The 21,266-nt window shown below is 44.2% G+C and overlaps 1 protein-coding gene across 2 annotated transcripts; it reads left to right on the top strand.

Annotated features, from left to right (window-relative positions):
* Positions 1–1,706: 1,706 nt before the first annotated feature.
* On the top strand, positions 1,707–9,015 carry Gcnt3 (glucosaminyl (N-acetyl) transferase 3, mucin type). Of its 2 annotated transcripts, XM_006243366.5 has the most exons (3): positions 1,707–1,835; positions 5,653–5,702; positions 7,217–9,015. In XM_006243366.5, exon 3 carries the CDS (start codon positions 7,270–7,272, stop codon positions 8,581–8,583), a length of 1,314 nt encoding a protein of 437 aa, XP_006243428.1. In that variant the 5' UTR covers positions 1,707–1,835; positions 5,653–5,702; positions 7,217–7,269; the 3' UTR covers positions 8,584–9,015. The 2 variants fall into 2 exon arrangements, with proteins under 2 accessions (XP_006243428.1, NP_775434.1); NM_173312.2 differs by lacking the exon at positions 1,707–1,835 and having other exon boundaries at positions 5,539–5,702.
* Positions 9,016–21,266: the final 12,251 nt, after the last annotated feature.

Here is a 21,266-nt window from a genome sequence, read left to right as displayed (position 1 = left end):
GTCTAGACTCACAGATGCTATTCACACCTTTCGAGTTATTCCGCGAGTAAATTTGGTCTTTGCGTGCTGACCCTGGAGCCAATTTAGTGATAATCCTTACTGAGGGATGGCCAGGGTGAGGTCACATGGGCCAAGCTCTTCAAGAGTTGTTGTTACAACGGGGGCTGGAGAGAGAGCTCCATGGTTAAGAGCACATGCGGGGGCTGGGGAGAGAGCTCCGTGGTTAAGAGCACGTGCTTCTTCCACAGAGCAACCAAGTTCAGTTCCCAGCACCCACATCAGGCATCTTAGAACAACCCGTAGTTCTAGGTCCAGGTGATCTCACGCCCTCTAAAGGCTGCTAAAGGCATTTGCTCTCACATGCACATACCCACACACAGACATACACCTGAATACTTAAAGAAAAAAAAATCTCTACGTGCTGAAGAGGTGGCTCAGCAGTTAAAGGCAAACCCTGCTCTGGCAGAGGCCCTGAGTTCCACCTCCAGCACTCTCACCGTGAAGCTTACAAGTACCTAAAACTCCAGGTCCAGGGGTGACTCTGATACTCTCTTTTGGATTCCTTGGGCACTTACACTCAAGTACACATCCCAAATATATATATAAATTTAACCGTGTGCATACTTTTAAGAAAAAAATCTTTTTTTAAACATTTATTTATTTATTATGTATATATACATCATACAGCTTTCTGCCTGCGTGTATGTGCCTGCAGGCCAGAAGAGGGCACCAGACCTGATTGTGAGCCACCATGTGGTTGCTGGGAATTGAACTCAGGACCTATGGAAGAGCAGTCAGTGCTCTTAACCGCTGAGCCATCTCTCCAGTCCAAGAAAAAAATCTTAAAAAAAAAATAGTTATTACAAAAAGCCTGTAAGACAGGTGTTAATGCTGGTACCCGTGGTGCAGATGTCACCAGGTCCCAGACTGATAGAAGCATTTGCTCCAGGCAAAAACCGTCAGAACCAGGTTCCAGACCCAGCTTGTTCAGCCAAGCCCTAGGTTTACTTTTCACTACTGTGCATGTGGTATCACTAACACGCAGACTATCTCCACAAAATATTTCCATAACTGGCTAACATGATTTTCACATATACTTCACAAGTAAGAGTGGCTACTTGGGTTATATTCAGAATAAAATATTCAAAATATATTCTCTTTATTGACTGCACGGTGCAGTTTTTTTTGTTTTGTTTTTTTGTTTTGTTTTGTTTTTTGTTTTTTTGGGAGAAAAGCAACTAGAAGAGACTGACTAGCCGAGAAAAGCCATCTAAAGAGATACTGGAGGGATTTTATAGGCTTGGGTTTTTGGAGCCAGGTGTTTATGTTTTAATATTTTTGCCCCAGACATCTTTATAAGCCAACAATGAAAAGTCACGAGGATAAACCCCGGAAGCTAGCAGAAGACAAAACCCATGAAGCTGGGCCAATGACAGAATGGGTGCTGAGAAATCTACACATCTCCAATTGCTTTGGGTGGGTTTCCATCTCTGATCAGAAAGTGCTGGGAAGACAAGAAAAAAATCAGTTCCTGCACTGAGCATAGCAGAAATGATACATTTACAGTCTCCAGACCAGACGGCCTCCCCAGTCTGTGACACTGGCAACAGGACTGAAAACCAGTCTGGCTTGCCAGACGTATCCTTGCTAAGCTCTACCAGTAGAGGACGCTAGTATGAGATAGCTAGGCTGAAGGCGAGACTTCCGGTTCTTTTTCTACTTCCGGCTTGAGCATCACCTTGTCAACGCCTGCTGACCTCTCGAAAGACGTTCATTTTATTTTTGTACCTGAACTAGGACCAGTTTACAGGAATGACCCCTGCCACCTCTAAGAGGTCTGGATCTCAGCCTCGGGCAGCCGAGCTTAGAGACCTTAGCTCTAGTTGAGCAGTGCTCCCTTCCTCGGAGCTCCAAGTTTAAGCCTCTAGGGGCTCTCTACGCAAACTTCAATTTTCGCTATTCTCCATTTCTTGATTTCTCCAGCCAAGGAGTGGTAGAGTAATAGCTACTTCCAATGGCTCCTGCCTGAATGTCATCCCCATAACAGTTATTACCTAGTTCCTTTGGGTTTGGGGTGCTGGTGATTAGACCCAGAACTTCACGTTTGCCACAGATCTGTGTGCCCAACCTCCTAGATAAGTCCCACATATTCAATTGTTTTTATTCAGACATTTGTCAGGGGAAACTGCCCTTTGTTAGAGACATATGGGGTTGAGGAAATGCCAGCAGCTTTGAAGACATTGCCCACACTTCATTGTAAAAGCCACATCAGAGGTTTTCAGTGAAGACCAATATCCCCTAGCGCAATTTATTCTTTAGACTATAAGCCACACGCAGCTTCAAATGAGACTTACCCCCTGGATAGCTGTGGGTATTTCTGTGACCCGCCGGTTTCTATAGCCACCATAAGCAGACATAAGGGACTCTTGATTTTGGGCAAATAAGTTTTCAAATTAGTGTACACTGTGCAAAGTAAAGAGTCTCATTATGTCATTTCATGTACGTAAAGTGCTTTGATTATACTCATTTGATTATATTACCTTGTGTTTCCCCCCGTATTTGCTTTGTCCTTCCATATCCTTAATAGCCCCTTGTTACTTCCATAAACCCCCATTCCGGGTGCCCTCCCCATGACAGAGTTTACAGGCTGTACCTGCCTTTATGAGCCCGCCTTTTCTGTTCATCTATTGATGGGCATCTAGGTGGATTCCTTAACTTGGCTGTTGTAAGTTGTGATACAATAAACATGAGTCTGCAAGTGTCTCCATGGTAAGCTGACTTTGGTACCTCCAGGTATATACTAAGAAATGGTATAGCTGGGTCATATAGTTCCACTTTTATTTTTTTCTTTTGAGGAATCTGCATAGTGATTTCCATCGTGGCTGGACTAATTTACATTCTCGATATCAATGTACAAGGGTTCACCAACCCTGCCAACATATTCTGGGTTTTCTTATTCTGGTTATGCCAACTGGAGTAAGATTGAATCTCGGTGATTTGCATTTCATGGATGGTTAACGAATGGGTACATTTTCTCGTGTGTTTATTGGCTATTTGTATTCCTTAATTGGAAAATTGTTAAGTTCTTTGCCCACTTGTTGATTAAATTATTTACTGTTGAATTTCTTTTTAAAGATTTGTTTTTTGTTATGTGTCTGTATGAGTATAAGCCATGTGAGTGCAGGTTACCATGGAGGCCAGAAGAGGGCGCTGGATTCTCGGGAGAGGGTGTTACAGGCAGCTGTGGGCACTGGGAACCAAACAAAACTCTGGTCCTCTTCAAGGAGTAGCAAATGCTCTTAGTCACTGAGCTACCGTTCCAGCCCCTATGCAGAAGTTTTTAAACCTGTCAGTCAATTTTTTGATCTTATTTCTAAAATCTTGCCCTTCCTCTAGACGGTTCAAAGTTTCAGATCTTCCATGAAGGCTTCTTACCTGTTTTAAGTTGGCTTCTGTTCTGGGAGATGGGAGATAATGATCTAGTTTCAGCTTCCCATTTTTCCCAGCACCGCTCGTGAATGAGGCTGTCTTTCTTTAATGCAGACTTTTGGCCATTCTATATCAAGAATCCGATGACAGTTTCCTTGTAGATTTCTGTTTTGTTTTGGTTCATTTTGTTTTGAGGCAGGGTCTCTCTATGTAGTCCTGGTTGTACTGAAACTTGCTTTGTAGAGCGAGCTGGCCCACCTGCCTCTGCTTCCCATGTTCTGTAATTAAAGACCTGCCTTTCACACGGAGCTTAGTGTAGACTTATTGTAAATCTTCTTTCCCTTGTACTGCTGTCTGTTTCACACTAGGAGCACGCTGTTTTCATGACAATGTCTCTGCAGTATACTTTGAAGTCAGGTATTCTGCTATTTCTAGTGCCTGCGGTTTTATTCCTCACTTTGGGATTCTTTTGGCCGTTTGTGTTTCCACATAAATTTTAGAGGTCCCTCCTCCACATTTCTCTTTAGAATTCCATTCAGATTTAGATGAAGATTACAAAGAATTTGTAAGTCACTTTTCTAAATGGAAGTTTTCTCAATATTCTGCCAAACATGTGAAGCCTTTGTATCTTCAAGTGTCTTTCTTTAATGTTTGGTCCCAGACAGTGTGTGCTTATACGTCAGGCTGTCCATATGTCTAGAAATGAGCTCAAGCTGGACTACAGGAAAATTTCTAGATAAAAGCCAGCATTCCTCAGGGGCTTAAGAAGCAAGTTCCAATCTGCCAAAAGGAGCCATTTTCCTTGCCTCTGGCAGAAGGGGCATATGACGCCATTGACATTTATCTGTGGCTGCATACCAATGTCTATGCTGGCCTCCAGGGTTCCTCAGTCCCTAATTGTTAGACATTTCAGACTAGCTCTTGTCACTTCCCCAGGCTTCCATCCTCTTTATAAGGGACAAAGCTTTTCCCTCTGCCCCTCCCGTCACCCTTGTCCAGCCCTGGCCAGGTCCAACTTGTTAGTTTCTTCTTAGAACTCTTCCAGATGTATCTGGATATTTTCTCTCTCAGGGTCATGTCCATTCTTCCCCCCTCTCTCTTTCTCTCTCCCCTTCTCTCCCTCCTCCTCCCCCTCTTCCTCTCTGTCTCAAAAAACCTTTCCCTCACCCATACCATGGAGCTGTCACATCAGCAGTTTCTTTACTGTACATACATTGGTGCTGGAAACCTAGCATACATTTAGCGCCTAATACTTTCTTTTCATTTGTCTTTTTGATGCAAGGACTCACTACGTAGCCTTGGGTACCTGGAACTCACTCTGTAGACCAGGCTGGCCTTGAACTCATAGAAATCCACCAGCCTCTGCCCCTTGAGTGATGAGATTAACGGCTCCATCACCACCATGCCCGGCCAACTCTTTCTTTTCATCCTCCGGATTGTTAATGTCTTTGGTTAACTAAGCTTTAGTCCTTGTTGGATTTGTTCGGTTTTGAGGCTGTTATGATTGGTACTGGCTTCCTGACTTTTTTTTTTTTTTACAGTGAGTTGTTGATTTTGTATCTTCCTCCTTTGTACAGGGTGTTTACTAGATCTAAGTCTTCTAGTGGCGTTTCAGGTCTTACATGTGTAGGGTCATATTACTTGAAAACAAGGGAGTGTGTGTGTGTGTGTGTGTGTGTGTGTGTGTGTGTGTGTGTGTGTAGTGGGGGAGATGGAGAAGGAGAGAGAGAAATAAGAAAAAAAAATCCTATGGTATTTATGCTATCTCTGCCTCTTGAGATGTCCCAGGAGTACAAGGAGTGACATTTTTACTCCCAAACTAAAGGAGACAAGGTCCATCTATGATAGCTGTGTATTGGGTGGGAGAGGAAAAGACTTGCATGAACACTGAGTTTCTAGTGAATAGTGTCAGGGCAGGAGAGCACAGGCAGAAACTGGGCCCTTCTGATCGAAATGCTTTATTGCTTTCTCAGAGGTGGCCAGCACTGCCCCGTCTCCTTCACCTCCCAGTATGACTAGTGCTTGAGAACACAGTCCTGAATGGTTTGCCTAGTTCACTCCCTTTTCTGAGAACAGGAAGTCAAAAGGTGAGTGACAGAGCCACCTGCTGCTCTCTCCTTTGCATAGGTCTAACAGGAGCGTTGAGCTCCTTGGAGTCTGGGAGGTAAGAAGGCAAAGTGTTAATTTGTACCTCGTAGAACCAAACTAACCTTCACTCCACAGACTCACAACGTTGGAGAGAACTCCCCTAAGCAGCCAAGAAGGTATCAAAGGTGAGAGCTTTCTTCATTTTCCTTCTTAAATCTTATTCCCAAGAGTTACTACTGAAAAGGATATAATTTTATGTTCCCAAAGAGATGGATCAGAGGAAAAGAACCTGCTGAAGGTGTGTTATACTTTTAATTTATTTTTTAGGAGGGTGGTGGTGGTGGTGGTGGTGGTGGTGGTGGTGGTGGTGGTGGTGGATTGTCTTCCCCTCTAAGTCTGGTTTCTTTGGTGGTATTCAGACCTTGCGTTGTATTTAAAAAGTAGGTTTGTGGAATAAGCACCAGGCTCCCTCATAGACATAAAGACTCGGGAAGGCAGAACGGAGAGAAGTCTCCAGTCTTCTAACATGAGTGATATTTGAGTAGAGCTCAGCTTCTGTTTATCTGTCATAAAAAGAGCCTAGTGATGACTAGTCGGTTGTGAGTTTTACGGTGTACAGAAATGACCCTAGTCCACAGGCTAATAAATAACCTGTGTGTACAACCAGGCTCCCCTCTGTGTAGAGATAGAGTTTGAATTAGAGATAGCATTTGACTGCTGTTAATTTTCAGACAATACCGAATTGCTTTATATTTTATTTTCTATCATCATCATCATCATCATCATCATCATCATCATTTTTAATTTCTGGTTTCTTTGAGACAGGGTCTCTCTATGTAGCCCAGGCTAGCCTGAAACTCACTATGAAGATAGGTTTGAGACAGGGTCTCTCTATGTAGCCCAGGCTAGCCTGAAACTCACTATGAAGATAGGTTTGAGACAGGGTCTCTCTATGTAGCCCAGGCTAGCCTGAAACTCACTATGAAGATAGGTTTGAGACAAGGTCTCTCTATGTAGCCCAGGCTAGCCTGAAACTCAAGGGTCTCTCTATCTAGCCCAGGCTAGCCTGAAACTCACTATGAAGATAGGTTGGCTTCAAACTCAGAAGTCTGCCTGCCTCTGCCTCCTGAGTGCTAGGAGGTGTGAGCTACCATGTCCAGCTATTTAGTGTTTCTTTAAGGATATTTTAAAATGAAAGGTTAGCCAGAGACAGGATCTGAGTTTTGAATGATATGGGATGTGAAGAATCTTAAGGTAGAGATTTACAAACGGAAGCAAGAAATGTTGCTTCCTCTTAAAGGGGCTTGAGTCTGGAACTGATGGCAGAGTCGATTTTAGGTCGTTTGTTTCCAGACCTGGATAACAGTTCATTCTAGGGCAGCAAGGGCTGGGGAGGGGATGAGGGGTGTGTACTTCCACCAGCTAATGCACCTTTAACGCGGAGAGCCCAGCCCCATGCTTCCCTCTGTCCAGAGATAAAGGTGGAACTGGTCCCCGTGGCAGTCTGGGCTGCCTGCTTTGTAGGGCAGTTTTAAGTCTCCCCCGGTAAGCCTGGTGGATGGGCTCCTTGCCTGGTTTTCACCAAGCTATTTCTCAGGAGAAGAGATCTCTTTTGCCGTCAGAAGTTTGGAGTTGAACTTTGACATTCCTGGGACTATGTTTAGTTGGTTTATAACCAGAGACTCTTTGTTCTGTTTAGAGAGCCCACCCACTCCTCTGCTGGGCGAGGCTTGATGGTTCCCACCTGTGAAGATGGTTTCATGGAGGAGGTTCTGTTGGCACTATCATGGGTGGACCCTGGGCTGCTACATGCTGCTGGCTATCATTGCCCTGAAACTGTCCCTCAGATTGAAGTGTGATTTCGATGTCATGGATCTGGACTCAAAGGAATTTCAAAGCCAGTACTGCAGGGACCTCCTGTACAAGACCCTGGAGCTGCCAGCAAAGAGTTCCATCAACTGTTCAGGGGTCATCCGAGGGGAACAGAAAGCGGTGACCCAGGCTCTGCTGAATAACCTGGAACTTAAGAGGAAGCGGCAGTCCTTCACAGAGGCTGACTACCTTAGCATGACGGCAGACTGTGAGCACTTCAAGACCCAGAGGAAGTTTATACAGGTCCCACTGAGCAAAGAAGAGGCCAACTTCCCCATTGCGTACTCCATGGTGATTCATGAGAAGATTGAGAACTTTGAAAGGCTGCTGCGAGCTGTGTACACCCCTCAGAACATATACTGTGTCCATGTGGACCAGAAGTCTTCAGAAACTTTTCAGCAGGCAGTCAGGGCCATTGTGTCATGCTTCCCCAATGTCTTCATAGCTAATAAGCTGGTGTCAGTGGTCTATGCCTCCTGGTCCAGAGTGCAGGCTGATCTGAACTGCATGGAAGACTTGCTCCAGAGCCCCGTGCCGTGGGAGTACCTCCTGAACACCTGTGGGACAGACTTCCCCATCAAAACCAATGCCGAGATGGTCAAGGCCCTCAAGCTACTGAATGGGCAGAACAGCATGGAGTCAGAGGTACCACCTCCACATAAAACGTTCCGTTGGAAATACCACTATGAGGTGGCCGACACACTATACAGAACCAGCAAGGAGAAGACCCCGCCCCCTAACAACATAACCATGTTCACTGGCAATGCCTACATGGTGGCTTCTCGAGACTTCATTGAACATGTATTAAGTAACTCAAAAGCCCGGCAACTGATCGAATGGGTAAAAGACACTTACAGTCCTGATGAGCACCTTTGGGCCACCCTCCAGCGTGCCTCATGGATGCCTGGATCAGATCCCTTGCACCCCAAATTTGACCTATCAGACATGAGATCCATTGCAAGACTAACCAAGTGGCAGGACCATGAGGGAGACATTGAGAATGGGGCGCCTTATACGTCTTGCTCAGGAATCCACCAGCGGGCTATCTGTGTTTACGGGTCAGGGGACCTGCACTGGATACTTCAGAACCATCACCTCTTGGCCAACAAGTTTGATCCAAAGGTGGATGACAATGTTCTTCAGTGTCTAGAAGAATATTTACGTCACAAAGCCATCTATGGGACCGAGTTATGAGACTCACTGCAAGATGATTGTTACCTGTGTGGCAGGAAAATGCCAGGACCTACTGGGGCAATGTGGGGTAGGCAGCTGGGGCTCAAGACTCCATGTGTCCCTCAGGATGAGGGGCTGCAATTGGACAGTGGGTAAGTAGACCTCTGCCCCTTGTGAGCTGTTGCTGGTGAATGTGGCCGTTCTCCAGTTCTTTCCCCAACAGGCTTTCTTTAGCTTCCTCACAGAGCTAGAAAAAGAAATACTGTTACTTGGGAAAGTGACGGAGGGGACATGTGGCCAGGGACTCTGGATTCTGGCTGAAGGCTTCCTGTCAGGTTCTCTACAGAGACTTTGTTTCAAATTCCCCTGGCTTAGTCTTGGGAGGGGAACTTTAGTGCAAAGAACCCTCCTCTTTTGTATTGTTAATTTAAAATAAATAGCTTCTAAACCAAAGTCCTACCCTTACAGTGTTGTCTATGAATTCAGAAGTAATGTAAACAGGTAAAATGTGTGAGACATTACTCGTACGTTGAGGACAGTTAGTGTAGTGGCTGGTAAGAAAGTCTCCATAGCAAGCTGATAGCCAACGGAATCACAGAGTTAATTGTCTTGCTAGCGAGAGCCTTCCTAGTTTTGCTTTCATTGGTAGACTGAATTTTCCATAAGGGGAAAAACAGAGTGATTTAACTAGTTTGCTATTATGTGTTTAGGAGAGAGGTAGCTTCATGGCCAAAGCTTAGCATCCTGTACCGAGCAGCCAAATTCACTGGAGTTCAGTTTGGTGGGGGTGGGGGTAGAAGCTGCACTGTTAATGCTTAGGCTGGGGAGTAAAAGGAAACCGTTGTGCTAACCCAAGATGCCTGAGATTCTGTGTTTAAACCTCTTAAATCAAAGTTTCTTGATTTCATTATGTAAATATCAGGCTCACTATTTGCCACTTTGTAGATTGTGCCTTTCCCTGTGGGGACGCAGGGATGTGTGTAAATACATATGTACAAATGCTAAAATATGTAAATTTACAGGAACACATTCCCCAGTGAAATCACTTCCTCTCTGAAGACCCAGAGCTCAAATTTGGCCAGTATGCATTCTATTCTGTAACCAGCAGGGGGCACTAGAAACTATAGGCAGAACCTTTGACTTGGTTTAGCTGACTTTCTGTGTGTGTGCCCCTGAAGAGGGGTTTATGTACAAATTAACTTGCGTAATTTGAATGAGGCTCCCATCGATATGTTAGACTGTCAACAGGCTTCTTCATTTCAACCGTAGCCCTTGTCCCTTTAACAGTTAGTGGGTGATGGGAATGTCTTTTTTTCCCCCCTTTTTGGTTTCAAGGAAGGTTTCCCCATATAGCTCTGACTGTCCTGGAACTCTGTAGGCCAGGCTGTCTCCTCCCCAGAGCTGGGAATAAAGGGGTGCATCACCATGCCTAGTGGAATTTCTATTTCAAAGTGAGCAACTTCTTCTTCTCTTTTTTTAAAGATTGGCCTCTGTGGGCATGGGCATTGTCACCACAAACTCACCCAACACCGCAATGTTAAGTCTTTGTTTGCAGCCTTACCTCAGAGGTGACTGTCATGAAATCTGCTGCTGGCAGCTGTGATTATTCCTGGCCCTTCTCTCAGGAGGAAAGTAGAGGGGTTGCTGGCCTGTGGGATGTGTGTAGAAACACCTTCCCGAAGACACATATCCTGAGGAGAGAAGCCAGATTCTTCAGAGTCAAGCCTCCCGCAAAGCTTTGGTAATAAATGGAGCAGCAGCTTTTCACAGAAATACATTCAAGCTACTGGGCTGAGGGCCTGCAATGTTTTGGTAATTTTCCCAAGCATTAAAATTTTCTCTAGAAAGTATGTTGGGTGGACGAAAATAGTTTGTTCAATAGGATGAGGTCATCAAATCAGAAGCATCACACTTCACCTGGTTTGTTTGGTGTTCTTTCAAGGTCACATGGGTAAGCCAGCACATCTGTTGCTCTTTCCTTTTTGAGTCTTCTCTGTTTCATTAACCCTTCTCTGGAAAGGGAAAGCCCCAGAAGCAACTGGAGCTTTATACTTGTGGCACCTTCCAAGGCTCAAGTTTCCTCCTCATTTTGATGTACGGCCATCCCTGAGCTGTGTTCTAAATAAGTTTTTGCTGCTTATTCTATTTGTTCTCAGTTTAGTGAACATTTATTAAGAGAAGACAAAGCAGTTGTTAACTTTGGGGCATCTAATTTAGTTGGAGAAGTCAGATATGCTGTTTAAAAATGGAGAGAATAACATCTTGCCCATGGGCCTAGTGCTCTTAGGTATTCAAATGCTAAATTCTGTACCCCAAGATGTGGTTGCCCCAAGATACGCAAATTCCCATGTACACCAGCTTTTGTTGTGCAAACTTTGCTTGCCCATTTAAAGTTAATTGGTTAAGTAAGTTTAAACAATTAAAATTAATTGTTTAACTAACAGGCCAGAGCCTGTGATTGGGCAAGATAAGAACATTTTTCTGCTCATTCTTTTTGTTCTTGGTTTAGGGAAAGTTTATTAAGAGAGAGAGAGAGAGAGAAAAAGCAGTTGCTAACTTTGGGGCTTCTAATTTTAGTTGGAGAGGTCAGATAAGGTGTTTAAAAATGGAGAGACTAACATCTTGCCTGCCTTAAAACACCTTCACTGACCAAACCAAAGGTCTATCTGTATGTTTCTCACTCAGTTGGAATTTATTGGAAAGGTAGAACATGTTATGATTCTTCATAAACCTTGATGTGCTGACAACCAATAAAACAATTCATTCCACTCATGTGAACCGAGTTCTTGGTGCTTGCCACACATTTATTCATTTGTGCATGGAGGGAGGCATGGCAGGACACACACATGGGATGGCTTGGGCGTGGTGGTCAGGGGACTGTGTGGGGAGTAGGTGCTCTCCTTCCACTGTGTTCATTCCAGGAGTGAACTCCGGTACGAGGCTTTGTGGCAAGACCTGATCAGTCACCTGGCTGGTCCCACACATTGTTATGGACACTGGGAATACAACAGTCATCAAAATGTGAAAGTTCCCACACTCACATTATCCATTAATTATTAAAAGTGCCAAGTGCTAGAGAGAAATTGAAGGGCGTGGTGGAGACCTTGGGAGAGCAGGGTGCAGCTGTATGAGGACGTTTCACATTTTCTAAGGTGGTTGAGGAGGCCCTCAGTGAAAACATCATTTTCTAGTAGAGGTCTGAAGCAGGCTAGGGACAATCCATGGAGGTTAATGAAAGAAGAACATTCTAGGCCAAGAGGAGAGACTTTTAAAGCCTCGCAGCAGGATCGCCCAGGCCAAATTTCAGAACATCAAGGAAGCTAGTTTGCATGGAATGGAGTGGAAGGCCAGTTGGATTACCTACTAAAGAAAAGGGATTGATCAGTTTAGCAATTGGGCAGCCCCATCAATTTGGTCTCTGGGGAGTGTCTTCTGGGCTGTATGGGAGTGTCAGCGAAGGACTATGGGCCTTGGATCGGGCTGTGGGTGTGTCTGTGGGAGTCGATTCAGTTAATTGGACCCAATCTAATCTAGTGTCAGTGGCACCATTCCTTGAGCAGGAGGTCCTGAGCCATACAAGAGTGGAGAGATTTCTGTACTCCTAGAACTCAGGAGGCAGGGGCAGGGGACCCTCTGTTGAGTTTGAGGCCAGCCTGGACTACATAGCAAGTTTCAGGCCAGCTGGGCAACACAGTGAAATGAAAAAGGAAAGAAAGGAAGAAAGAAAAAAGAAAAGAAAGAAAGAAAGAAGGAAAGAAAGAAGAAAAGAAAGAAAGAGGAAACATTGAGAGCTAAGACAGTCAGCCAGTCAGCCAGTCAGCCAGCAAGCATTCCTGCTCTGTGTTCTTCCTTGTGGATTTGATGCCAGTAGCTACCTAAAGTTCTTGCCTTGACTGGCCCCTAGTGATGGACTGTAACCTAGAACCGAAAGCCAAATAACCCCTTCCTCCTTTTAATTGCCCTTTTCACCCTTTAATGGAAAGGGTGTTTTATCACAGTCTCAGAAATGAGAGGAGGTCAGGGCAGATGAAGACGTGGTCACTGGAAGGAAAAGTGTGATGGTGACCTCATGACCTTGATAGAGATCAGTGTGTGTGGCGTGAGGAGGCAAGAACCTGACTGAAGGTGATTTGAAGAGAACGCTGGAGCAAAACTGGGTTAAAAGGGTATAGATAAATTACCTGAGGGGTTTTGTTTTAAGCTGAGGAGGAAGGAGATCCTCCACTAACTGAAGTTATCTTGAACTTTTGAAAAGTGATCGTGTGTTTTTGTGTAGGGGAGATCCAATCAGAGCAAAAATGTGGGAATCCTGGAGAGGCTTGCCAGAGTGCCAGGATGCGAGGAAGAAAGGGATGGCTAGTGAGCAGGATAGAAGCTTTATCTTCAATGGAGCCAGGGACAAGGCCCCCGCAGGACTGGAGGCAAAGCGGGTAGACTTAGCCATGGGTAGACGGGCAGACATGGTGGGCTGCCCATACAGGTGAAGGACAGAACAGAACACTGGAGTCTTCTTCCTCAGTTACACCCCACCTTCCTTGTTTGAGACAGAGTATGTCACTGAACATGGAGCTTGCCAGCTTTGCTAGTCTGGCTGGCCAGCAATCCCCAGGAGTCCTTCTGTCTCTGCTACTCCAGTGCTGGGATTAAGGGTGCATGACACATCACCTGGCTTTTTATAATGTATGGGTTGGGAATCAAACTCAAGTTCTCATGCTTTCCAGGCAGGCACTTCACCAACTCGAGCCATCTTCCTAGCCACCCATCTCATTAACACATCATCTGAGGTATAATATACATATATTATATACATATAGAATATACATATAGAAAAAAATATATATATAATATACATATAGAAAAGTACAAAACGCCCATATATGCCGGAAGAAGTTTTACAAAGTAAACACACCTGTACAAGTGGAACCCAGGTCATGGAATGTACCATGACTCACAACCCAGGGTACTTCTGTGCCCTTTCCATAGTGAATTCACTACACCATGTTACTTTCCTATTGACTGGGCACACGGGTTCTAATTGCTTTACAGACTCACCGACATGTCCAATATTCTGCCTGTCGGCGCTGGAGGAGAACGGAAAAGGGTATCAGCAGCTCTGAAGCTGGAGTTCAAAGTGGTTGTGAGTCAGCTGACATGGGTGCTGGGAATTAACGCAGGCTCTCTGTGGAGACAGGGCATGCTCTTAACCACTGGGCAACCCTCTTCAGCCCCAAAATACAGTCTTAAAGGCAATTCCTCCTGGTCTGGAGTGTCAGAAGCACCATAGACTTAGAGTGGAAGAGCATTCCGTGGAGAGTACACAGGGCCCCAGGGGCTGCCCAGGAGATGCTTTCAGCGTGTTAGAAGCTGCTGCGCCTTCTGTAAAGTAACACACCTTGCTTACCCCCAGTCCCAGGAAGATTCCACGTACTCAGAAGATAAAACATTTTATCACGTCATGCAAAAAAAAAAAATAGACATATGAGTTCTTACCAACATAGAGGCATTTTTAATTTTTTTTTCTTTTTTCCTTTTTTCGGAGCTGGGGACTGAACCCAGGGCCTTGCGCTTGCTAGGCAAGCGCTCTATCACTGAGCTAAATCCCCAACCCCGAGGCATTTTTTAAAATGATGTAATAAAATAAATTTATCTTGGAGTCCCTTAGACTCTAACAGTAGCAGACAGCAAGCAGTTGTGTAGACTGTATTGTGATATTAACATAATGTGGTACTGGAATAAGCAAGCCCTCAGTCTTTTATGCTGCAGAGTATACTTCCTGGTGTGTAAAGTCTTGTAAGAAGCTTTGAAACAGAACTCAGTTGGTAGGACACTCCCTTAGCGTGCATGAAATCCTGTGTTGGATGCCCAGGGTCACGGACACCAGGTGTACTGGTGCATACCTGTCCCTTGGGTGGTGGTTACTATTTCAACGACTATTTTTAATACCCACTTCTTACCCTTTATGTTTTCTGAAATGGTAGACCCCAAGTGTGTGTATGTATATGCATACACACACACACACACACACACACACACACACACACACACACGAGTAAGAGCCCGTGTTAATCCAGTGGGTCCTCACTCCATTCCACATAGCATGCTGCCCCTTGGTGAGCCTCAGAGATTTAAGCTGCTTCTGTAGTTGACCAATGCCACAAAGGATAGCTGGGATATTTTCATGCATTCATTTTTAGCTGGTAAGGTTTCATGGTCAGTTTTCTCCCCGACTGAGTTTTTGGCCATGGAAGCAGCTTCTATCAGGATCTCCCTTTTTCCCTGCACTCATATGAGGAGTCTGGACCCATCCTTGAGCGCCATCATCCTTGAACACTTCTGATTGGTGAACTGCATCTGTGACCAGAGCGGGCATCTTAGCCAGTAGATCTTGCTCAACTGTCTGAACTTCAGGCTCTGTTGATTTGTTGTGGAAGATACCCTCTTCCGGGGCCCCCCATTCCTGTAATTATTCTCCTAAACCTAATTTAACATCTTGTCTGAGCATTTTTTTTTTTTTGGTTCTTTTTTTTCGGAGCTGGGGACCGAACCCAGGGCCTTGCGCTTCCTAGGCAAGCGCTCTACCACTGAGCTAAATCCCCAACCCCGTTGTCTGAGCATTTTTTAAATCTCTCTTTCCTTTTGGAGCATTTCAACTTTGTCCTTTGTAATTTTTTTATCCACAAAGAACATTAAATGGCTCCATAATGAGATAGGTGTGCAGAGCTGGGGAGATGGCTCAGTGAGGACCAGAGTTTGGATCAGGGCGGATGGATCCAGGGAGTCTGGGTAAAATGGAGAGGTTAAGGTTCAGAGAAAGACCCTATCTCAAGGGAACAAGGTGGAGAGTACTAGAGTAGGCCATCTGACCTCCTCTGGCTTCATGAACATGTCCTGGGGCACACACCCACGCTCCAAATGTGTGGCGATGCACAGCAGTGACCCCAGCACTTAGGTGGCAGAAGCAGGAGGACTTGTTTTGAGTTTGAGGTCAGCTTGTTCTACATAGCAAGTTTTAGACCAGCCCAGGGATCTACACAGGGACATAGGTCTTCCCTTAAAGGGTAAAATAACTGAAAGAAAGGAAACAAAAAAGGAAAAAGGAAGGGAAGAAGAAAGAAAGAAATAAAGAAAAAAGAAAGGAAGGAAGGAAGGAAGAAAGGAAGGAAGGAGGGAAGAAAGGAAGGAAGGAAGGAAGGAAGGAAGGAAGACAGAGCAAGCTAGCCAAGCGACTAAGATTTCCATGTCTAGATTTTGAGGCCTCCTATAAGCTATGCTGATTCTCCAGGGTGTACAGAAATGAAGTGTTTTCTACTTCTTCTTGTCATGTATTTTGATCTCACCAAACCCACATTTCCTTATTATGCTGCAAATGGTCTCCTTAGTTGAGACACGTGTTTATACACAAAGTATGCATATGACTGTGTATAGTTTCTCATATACCTATACATTTATGATTTTCAGAATGTGTTAATGACAAATTGTGAGCACTAGGTTTAAGGACTATTAAGAGATGAAGTATTTACTACTGTGGTTGGAATGAGGATAGCCTCCATAGGCTCATATGTTTGAATGATTACAAGTTTCCAGTTATCGGAGCTGTTGGGGAGGACATAGGTGTGGCCTAGTTGGAGGAGGTTGTGTCCCTGGGGGTGGGCTTTGAGGATTCAAAAGTCCACAGCCAGACTCAGTCTTGCTGCCCCCCTCCATCCCCTTCTGGCTGTAGATTAGAATGTAAAACTTTCAACTACTGCTTCAATGTCATGCCTACCTGGTCCCTGCCATGGTGTCATGGACTCACCTTCTAAAAGTAAGCACCCAACTTTCTCTCTCTCTCTCTCTCTCTCTCTCTCTCTCTCTCTCTCTCTCTCTGTCTTTCTCCTTCTCTTCTTCCTCCTCCTCCTTCTTTAAGGAAATTGCCTTGATCATAATGTTTTTCACAGCAACAGAGTAGTAACTAAGATACCATCACCTCTGACTCAAGGGGGATGACCACAGATACCAACCAATCACTCAGCAGTTATTAAAGCCACAGAAAAGGCAATTCTTTGTCTGGATCTTAAGTAGCATGCATCCGGATGATCTCAAAAGCACAGCTTTCTTTACCTCCTGAAAGCAGACAAGCTAACTGTTTTCCCCTTGTACACTGACGACAACTGAGCTTCAATCTGTGAAGCCTTGTCTTGTGCAGTCTCTTGTGTGACCCTTTCCTCTAATTCCAGCAGAGCCCCCATTAGCACCATGAGAAGTTTAAATATCACAGGGCTGGCAAGATGGCTCTATAGCTAGAAGCACTTGCTGCCAAACCTGACAGCATGTGTTGATCCCTCAGAGCTACATTGTAGAAGAAAACAGGCTTCCACAAGTTGTCCTCTGACCTCTACATGCCAATTCTCAGATGACCTCCACATTAAATAGAAATGCAATAAAAAAAAAATACACTACACTGCAGAGCAAGTGTTGGTCACATGATACGTGGTGTATAAAAATAATCTGCCAAGGCCAAAGCAGGCGAGTGTTGTGGCTAAGCCTTACACAAGAATTCCACTCACAGAGGCCACTCTGGCTTCTGAGCAAAACCTCAAGTTCAGATCATTTCACCACACACAGTTCTATGTAGAAATCTGGATTGAACTACACTATACACTTATTTTCATCATTCTTAGCCCGTGTGCTGCCTTGTAAGAAGCTACTGAACAATCGGTAAGGGCCTGAAGAGACCTCGGTAGGTAAAGTGTCTAATAAGCATGAAAAACACTTGACCCTAAAGTCCACTTAACAAGCCAGCTGTGCTGAAGTCCACCTGTAATCTCAGCACTAGACAGGAGGAGTTTCAGGACTTGCTAGCCACCTAGTCCACATGGCACTACAGTGCCACTACATGGCAAGTCTCAGGTCTCAGTGAGAGCCTTGTTTATTCATTTTTCAAATGTGGGCATTGTGGGTGAAACTCGGATCCTCGGGGAAGGATCTTTTAACACATTTATGAAAAGCTATTTGGCTAAATAGTTCTGCCAACTTAGTATCTCTCAGTAGAGGGGAAATAATGACCTTTTTCCCCCGGAGGTGTCCTCTCAGTTCTCAAACAAAAGAATTCTATTGAAACAGTTTTTCCCTTTTTGTGTGTGTGTGTGTGTGTGTGTGTGTGTGTGTGTGTGTGTGTGTGTGTGCGAGTGCAATATAGTGCTTGTGTGGGTGTGTGCATTTACACGGAGGCTGGAGGCTGACAGCGAAATGTCTTCCTCAATTCTTCATTTTTGAGACTATCTTACTGAATCTGGAGCTTGCTTCTCTTTCAAGACCGGCTGGTCAGCAAGTTCTAGGAATCCTGTCTCTGCCTAACCAGGGCTGGGATTACAGGTACCCTTTGAGAGGCTTTTGTGTGGGTTCTAAGGATCCAAACTCTTGGTCCTCATTTTGAGCAGAAACAAATTACTTGCTGAGCTATCTTCACAGTCTGGGTTGCACATGTTTAAGCAGAAGTTTTAGCAAAGCAAGTACTCCAGGGTGCTTGGGGTGGGCATAATCTGCACTGTGAATTTTAAAGTTGTATGAAACACTTAAGAAGTCCATTGTCAAGAGCCATAACGGGACAAGCTGAATGCTAGCAGGTGATCTTCCTGAGATGATCTGCTTCGGATTATTATACAATTATAGGAGTGACAGATTCACCCCTATGAGGCAAGGCTGTAAGAGAATTCGTTTTAGGAAAGATTCCTGCTATTAATATGCTTTTCCTGTTATTATTAAACCTATATAGCAATCACTAGGTAATAGCTCACCTCTTTGGAGCAGATCTCTGAAGATGTAGTGATGCTATGTAGACAAACAGATGACATGTCTTAGTGATGATACCATAAGAATTCCTAAAATTATATCAAAAAAATTAAGCTTTTTTTTTTTATAGTGGGATTGCTATTAGGTCCTTTTCTGATAGTTCAAAACTTCAGAGAACTCTGTCAGTCTCCCATGTGTCACCAGTAAATTGCTCTTAGATGGTAACCAGACTTTCTCCTACTCAGAGCACATTCCAAGAGGTTGTAAAGCAAGTAACCAAAGGTCATTAAGAGGGAACTAATGATTTATTATAGGTACTAAAATATTGACTAGGTTTATCTATACAAAACCACTAATAACTTAGTTATGGCTTTAAACCTTCAGTGAACCTGTGGAGCTGTGACAGGTGATGGATGTTTAGCCAGATAATTACTCCTAATGGATAAGCATGCAAACACTCTCTGCTGTAAACTTCTATTTCAATTTATGATTTGGTTTTGTGGGTGAACTTTTTAACATGTGACCGTGTATTCTGAAAGATGTTTAAGTGTTGAGGACAAAGAGAAGAGTCAGACCTGAGCTGAGAGGAACTAAACTGAGAAGAATTGAGCTGTGAGAGGGAACTGAGCTGAGGAGAAGTTTTTAGACAGAACTGAACTCAAGAAGAACTTAGAAGGACAGGCATAGCATTGGGAGGGAAGGCATTGGGAGTAAGAGTATTATTGTGACAGGAGTAGAGAGCAAGTAGGAGAATGCAGAGCAGAATAACTTAGAAACTAGAGGTAGCATAAAAAATACTAAGAGAGCATTGTGCAGAATGCAGAGAGAAAAGGAAAAAGGAAGTAGCTGCAGAGAGCAGAAGGAGTAGGCAGGTTTTTCCTTACCTTGGGACAGAACAGGTCCTTTCTTAATAATAACACAGGCTTAGTCGTATTAAAGGAACAAGCTTTTTTTTCTTACAAACTCAGGTTTACCTCATTTAGCATTAAAAGGGTAGAAGCTTTTTCTTTCTCTATGCAATAAAGATTGGAGCTCATTTTTCATCCAGAATGAGTGAGTGCTTTCTGCACTGGTGCTTGGTCTTCTTGCTCCATATGCCTAGGTAAGTATGGATGTGTGTGTAAGTATGTGAAAAAATAAAAAATACAGCCAAGAAGTCAGAAGTTTAGAAATGCTATCTCACCCCTAAAAAGCCCTAAATACCTCAAATTCCAGACCCTGCTCTCGGCCAGTGAGTAGATAAAAGGTCATATTTCTTGAGCCTGCTCTCCCAAGAACTAGATAAAAGTGCTTACGGCCCTTAGGTGACCCTGACCTAGTAAAGATAACAGAAAGCTTCTCCCAGAAACTAGCTGACCATATAGTTAGATTACAATCTTAAAAGCAATCGTGAGACAGGAAGCTTCTCCTTGTGATTTTTCACTGGTATTCTCGACATTTTCCAATGACTCCATCCCTACCCTCTTGGGTTGTGGCTTCTTCCTTTAAATACCTCTTCTCTCAGCTACTTATGGTCGAACTCCTCTGCCCCTGTGTGTGATATGAGTCTTGACCCCAGTGCACTGGTTCCTATCTATAAACCTCATGTGATTACAGCAAAGACGGTCTTATGTGAGTTCTTGGGGGATTGGGATCGAGTCATCCTGAGACTTGAGACTTGAGTGAGGGTCTCCCCACTCCGGGAGTTTTCATATGTAACTGTGAGAATGCATGTAGGCTGGCCCTTACTAGTTTGAATTGAAATGTATAAATTCACACACATAAATCTGTTTGTGAACTTTTGTGAGTTAATGCTATTTGCTTATGTAAAGGTTTTCCCTTCTGAGAGTGTTCTTTTCTCCTGGTTCACTAACTGAAGTTTATTGCTCCAAACTCCCCCTAGCTCCACAAGCAGGAGGCATCTGGAAAAAGGGAAAAAGCTCTAGCAATTAATCCTTTACTTAATCTCCTGCTGTTTAGGATGAGGTGCTAAGTGCCAGAGACTGCAGTTTCTGGTCTCAGAGGAACACAGAAGGTAGGTCAGCTACAGTAGCATAGTAACTTAGATTTAGATAAGTAAACTTTTTATTACTGTACAACCCTAAATATTTCACAAAGTCTTAATCCCGTATATCTCATAAGACCAAGTCTTACCTGCCTCCGAAGCTCTTCCCTCTCCTGCCCCAAGAAGAACCTACAAGTAGACACCTGCTGGGGCTAGTTCCACCCCTACACCCATCCATACTAATGAATGTACCTGTGGTGGTTTGAGTATGCTTGGCCCAGGGAGTGGCACTATTAGGAGGTGTGGCCTTATTAGAGGAAGTGTGTCACTGTAGGGCTTTAAGACCCTCCTCCTAGCAATGTGGGAGCCAATCTTCTGTTTGTCTTCAGAACAAGATGTAGAACTCTCAGCTCCTTCTTCAGTGCCATGCCTGCCTGGTCACTGCTACGCTTCCTGCCTGATAATGGACTGAACCTCTGAAACTGTAAGCTAATCCCAACTAAACCCTTTATAAGAGTTGCTTTGGCCATGGTGTCTCTTCACAGCAATGGAAACTCTAACTAAGACAATGCCCAAATTATGGTAGGCCAGTAGGGGACTATAGGGTATATTTTTCATGATCCTCTAGAAAAACCTACAAAGGGAATGTGTCAAAACCACAACATAGGGGGCAGGCAACATGGCTCAGCCACAAAATGCCTAACCATTTGTATATTCAATCTCTAGAACCCACATAAGGAAGGAGAAAACAGACATCCTAAGTTTGTCCTCTCACCTCCACTTGTATGCTATGGCACACATCTGCCTTTGATGTCCCCAATTACACACACAACATCAACAATAAAGTCTTTAATAATTATAACGGAGACAAAGTCTTTTTTAGGATGTGACTCCTTTATTTGGTCACAAGTACCACTTAAGTTTTGATAAAGCAGGAACCACTTATCTG

Source organism: Rattus norvegicus, chromosome 8, assembly GCF_036323735.1.
Source record: "Rattus norvegicus strain BN/NHsdMcwi chromosome 8, GRCr8, whole genome shotgun sequence".
NCBI classification, from domain to species: domain Eukaryota; kingdom Metazoa; phylum Chordata; class Mammalia; order Rodentia; family Muridae; genus Rattus; species Rattus norvegicus.
Note: the sequence above shows the minus strand (reverse complement) of the source record. Positions and strands in the feature narration are given on the sequence as shown.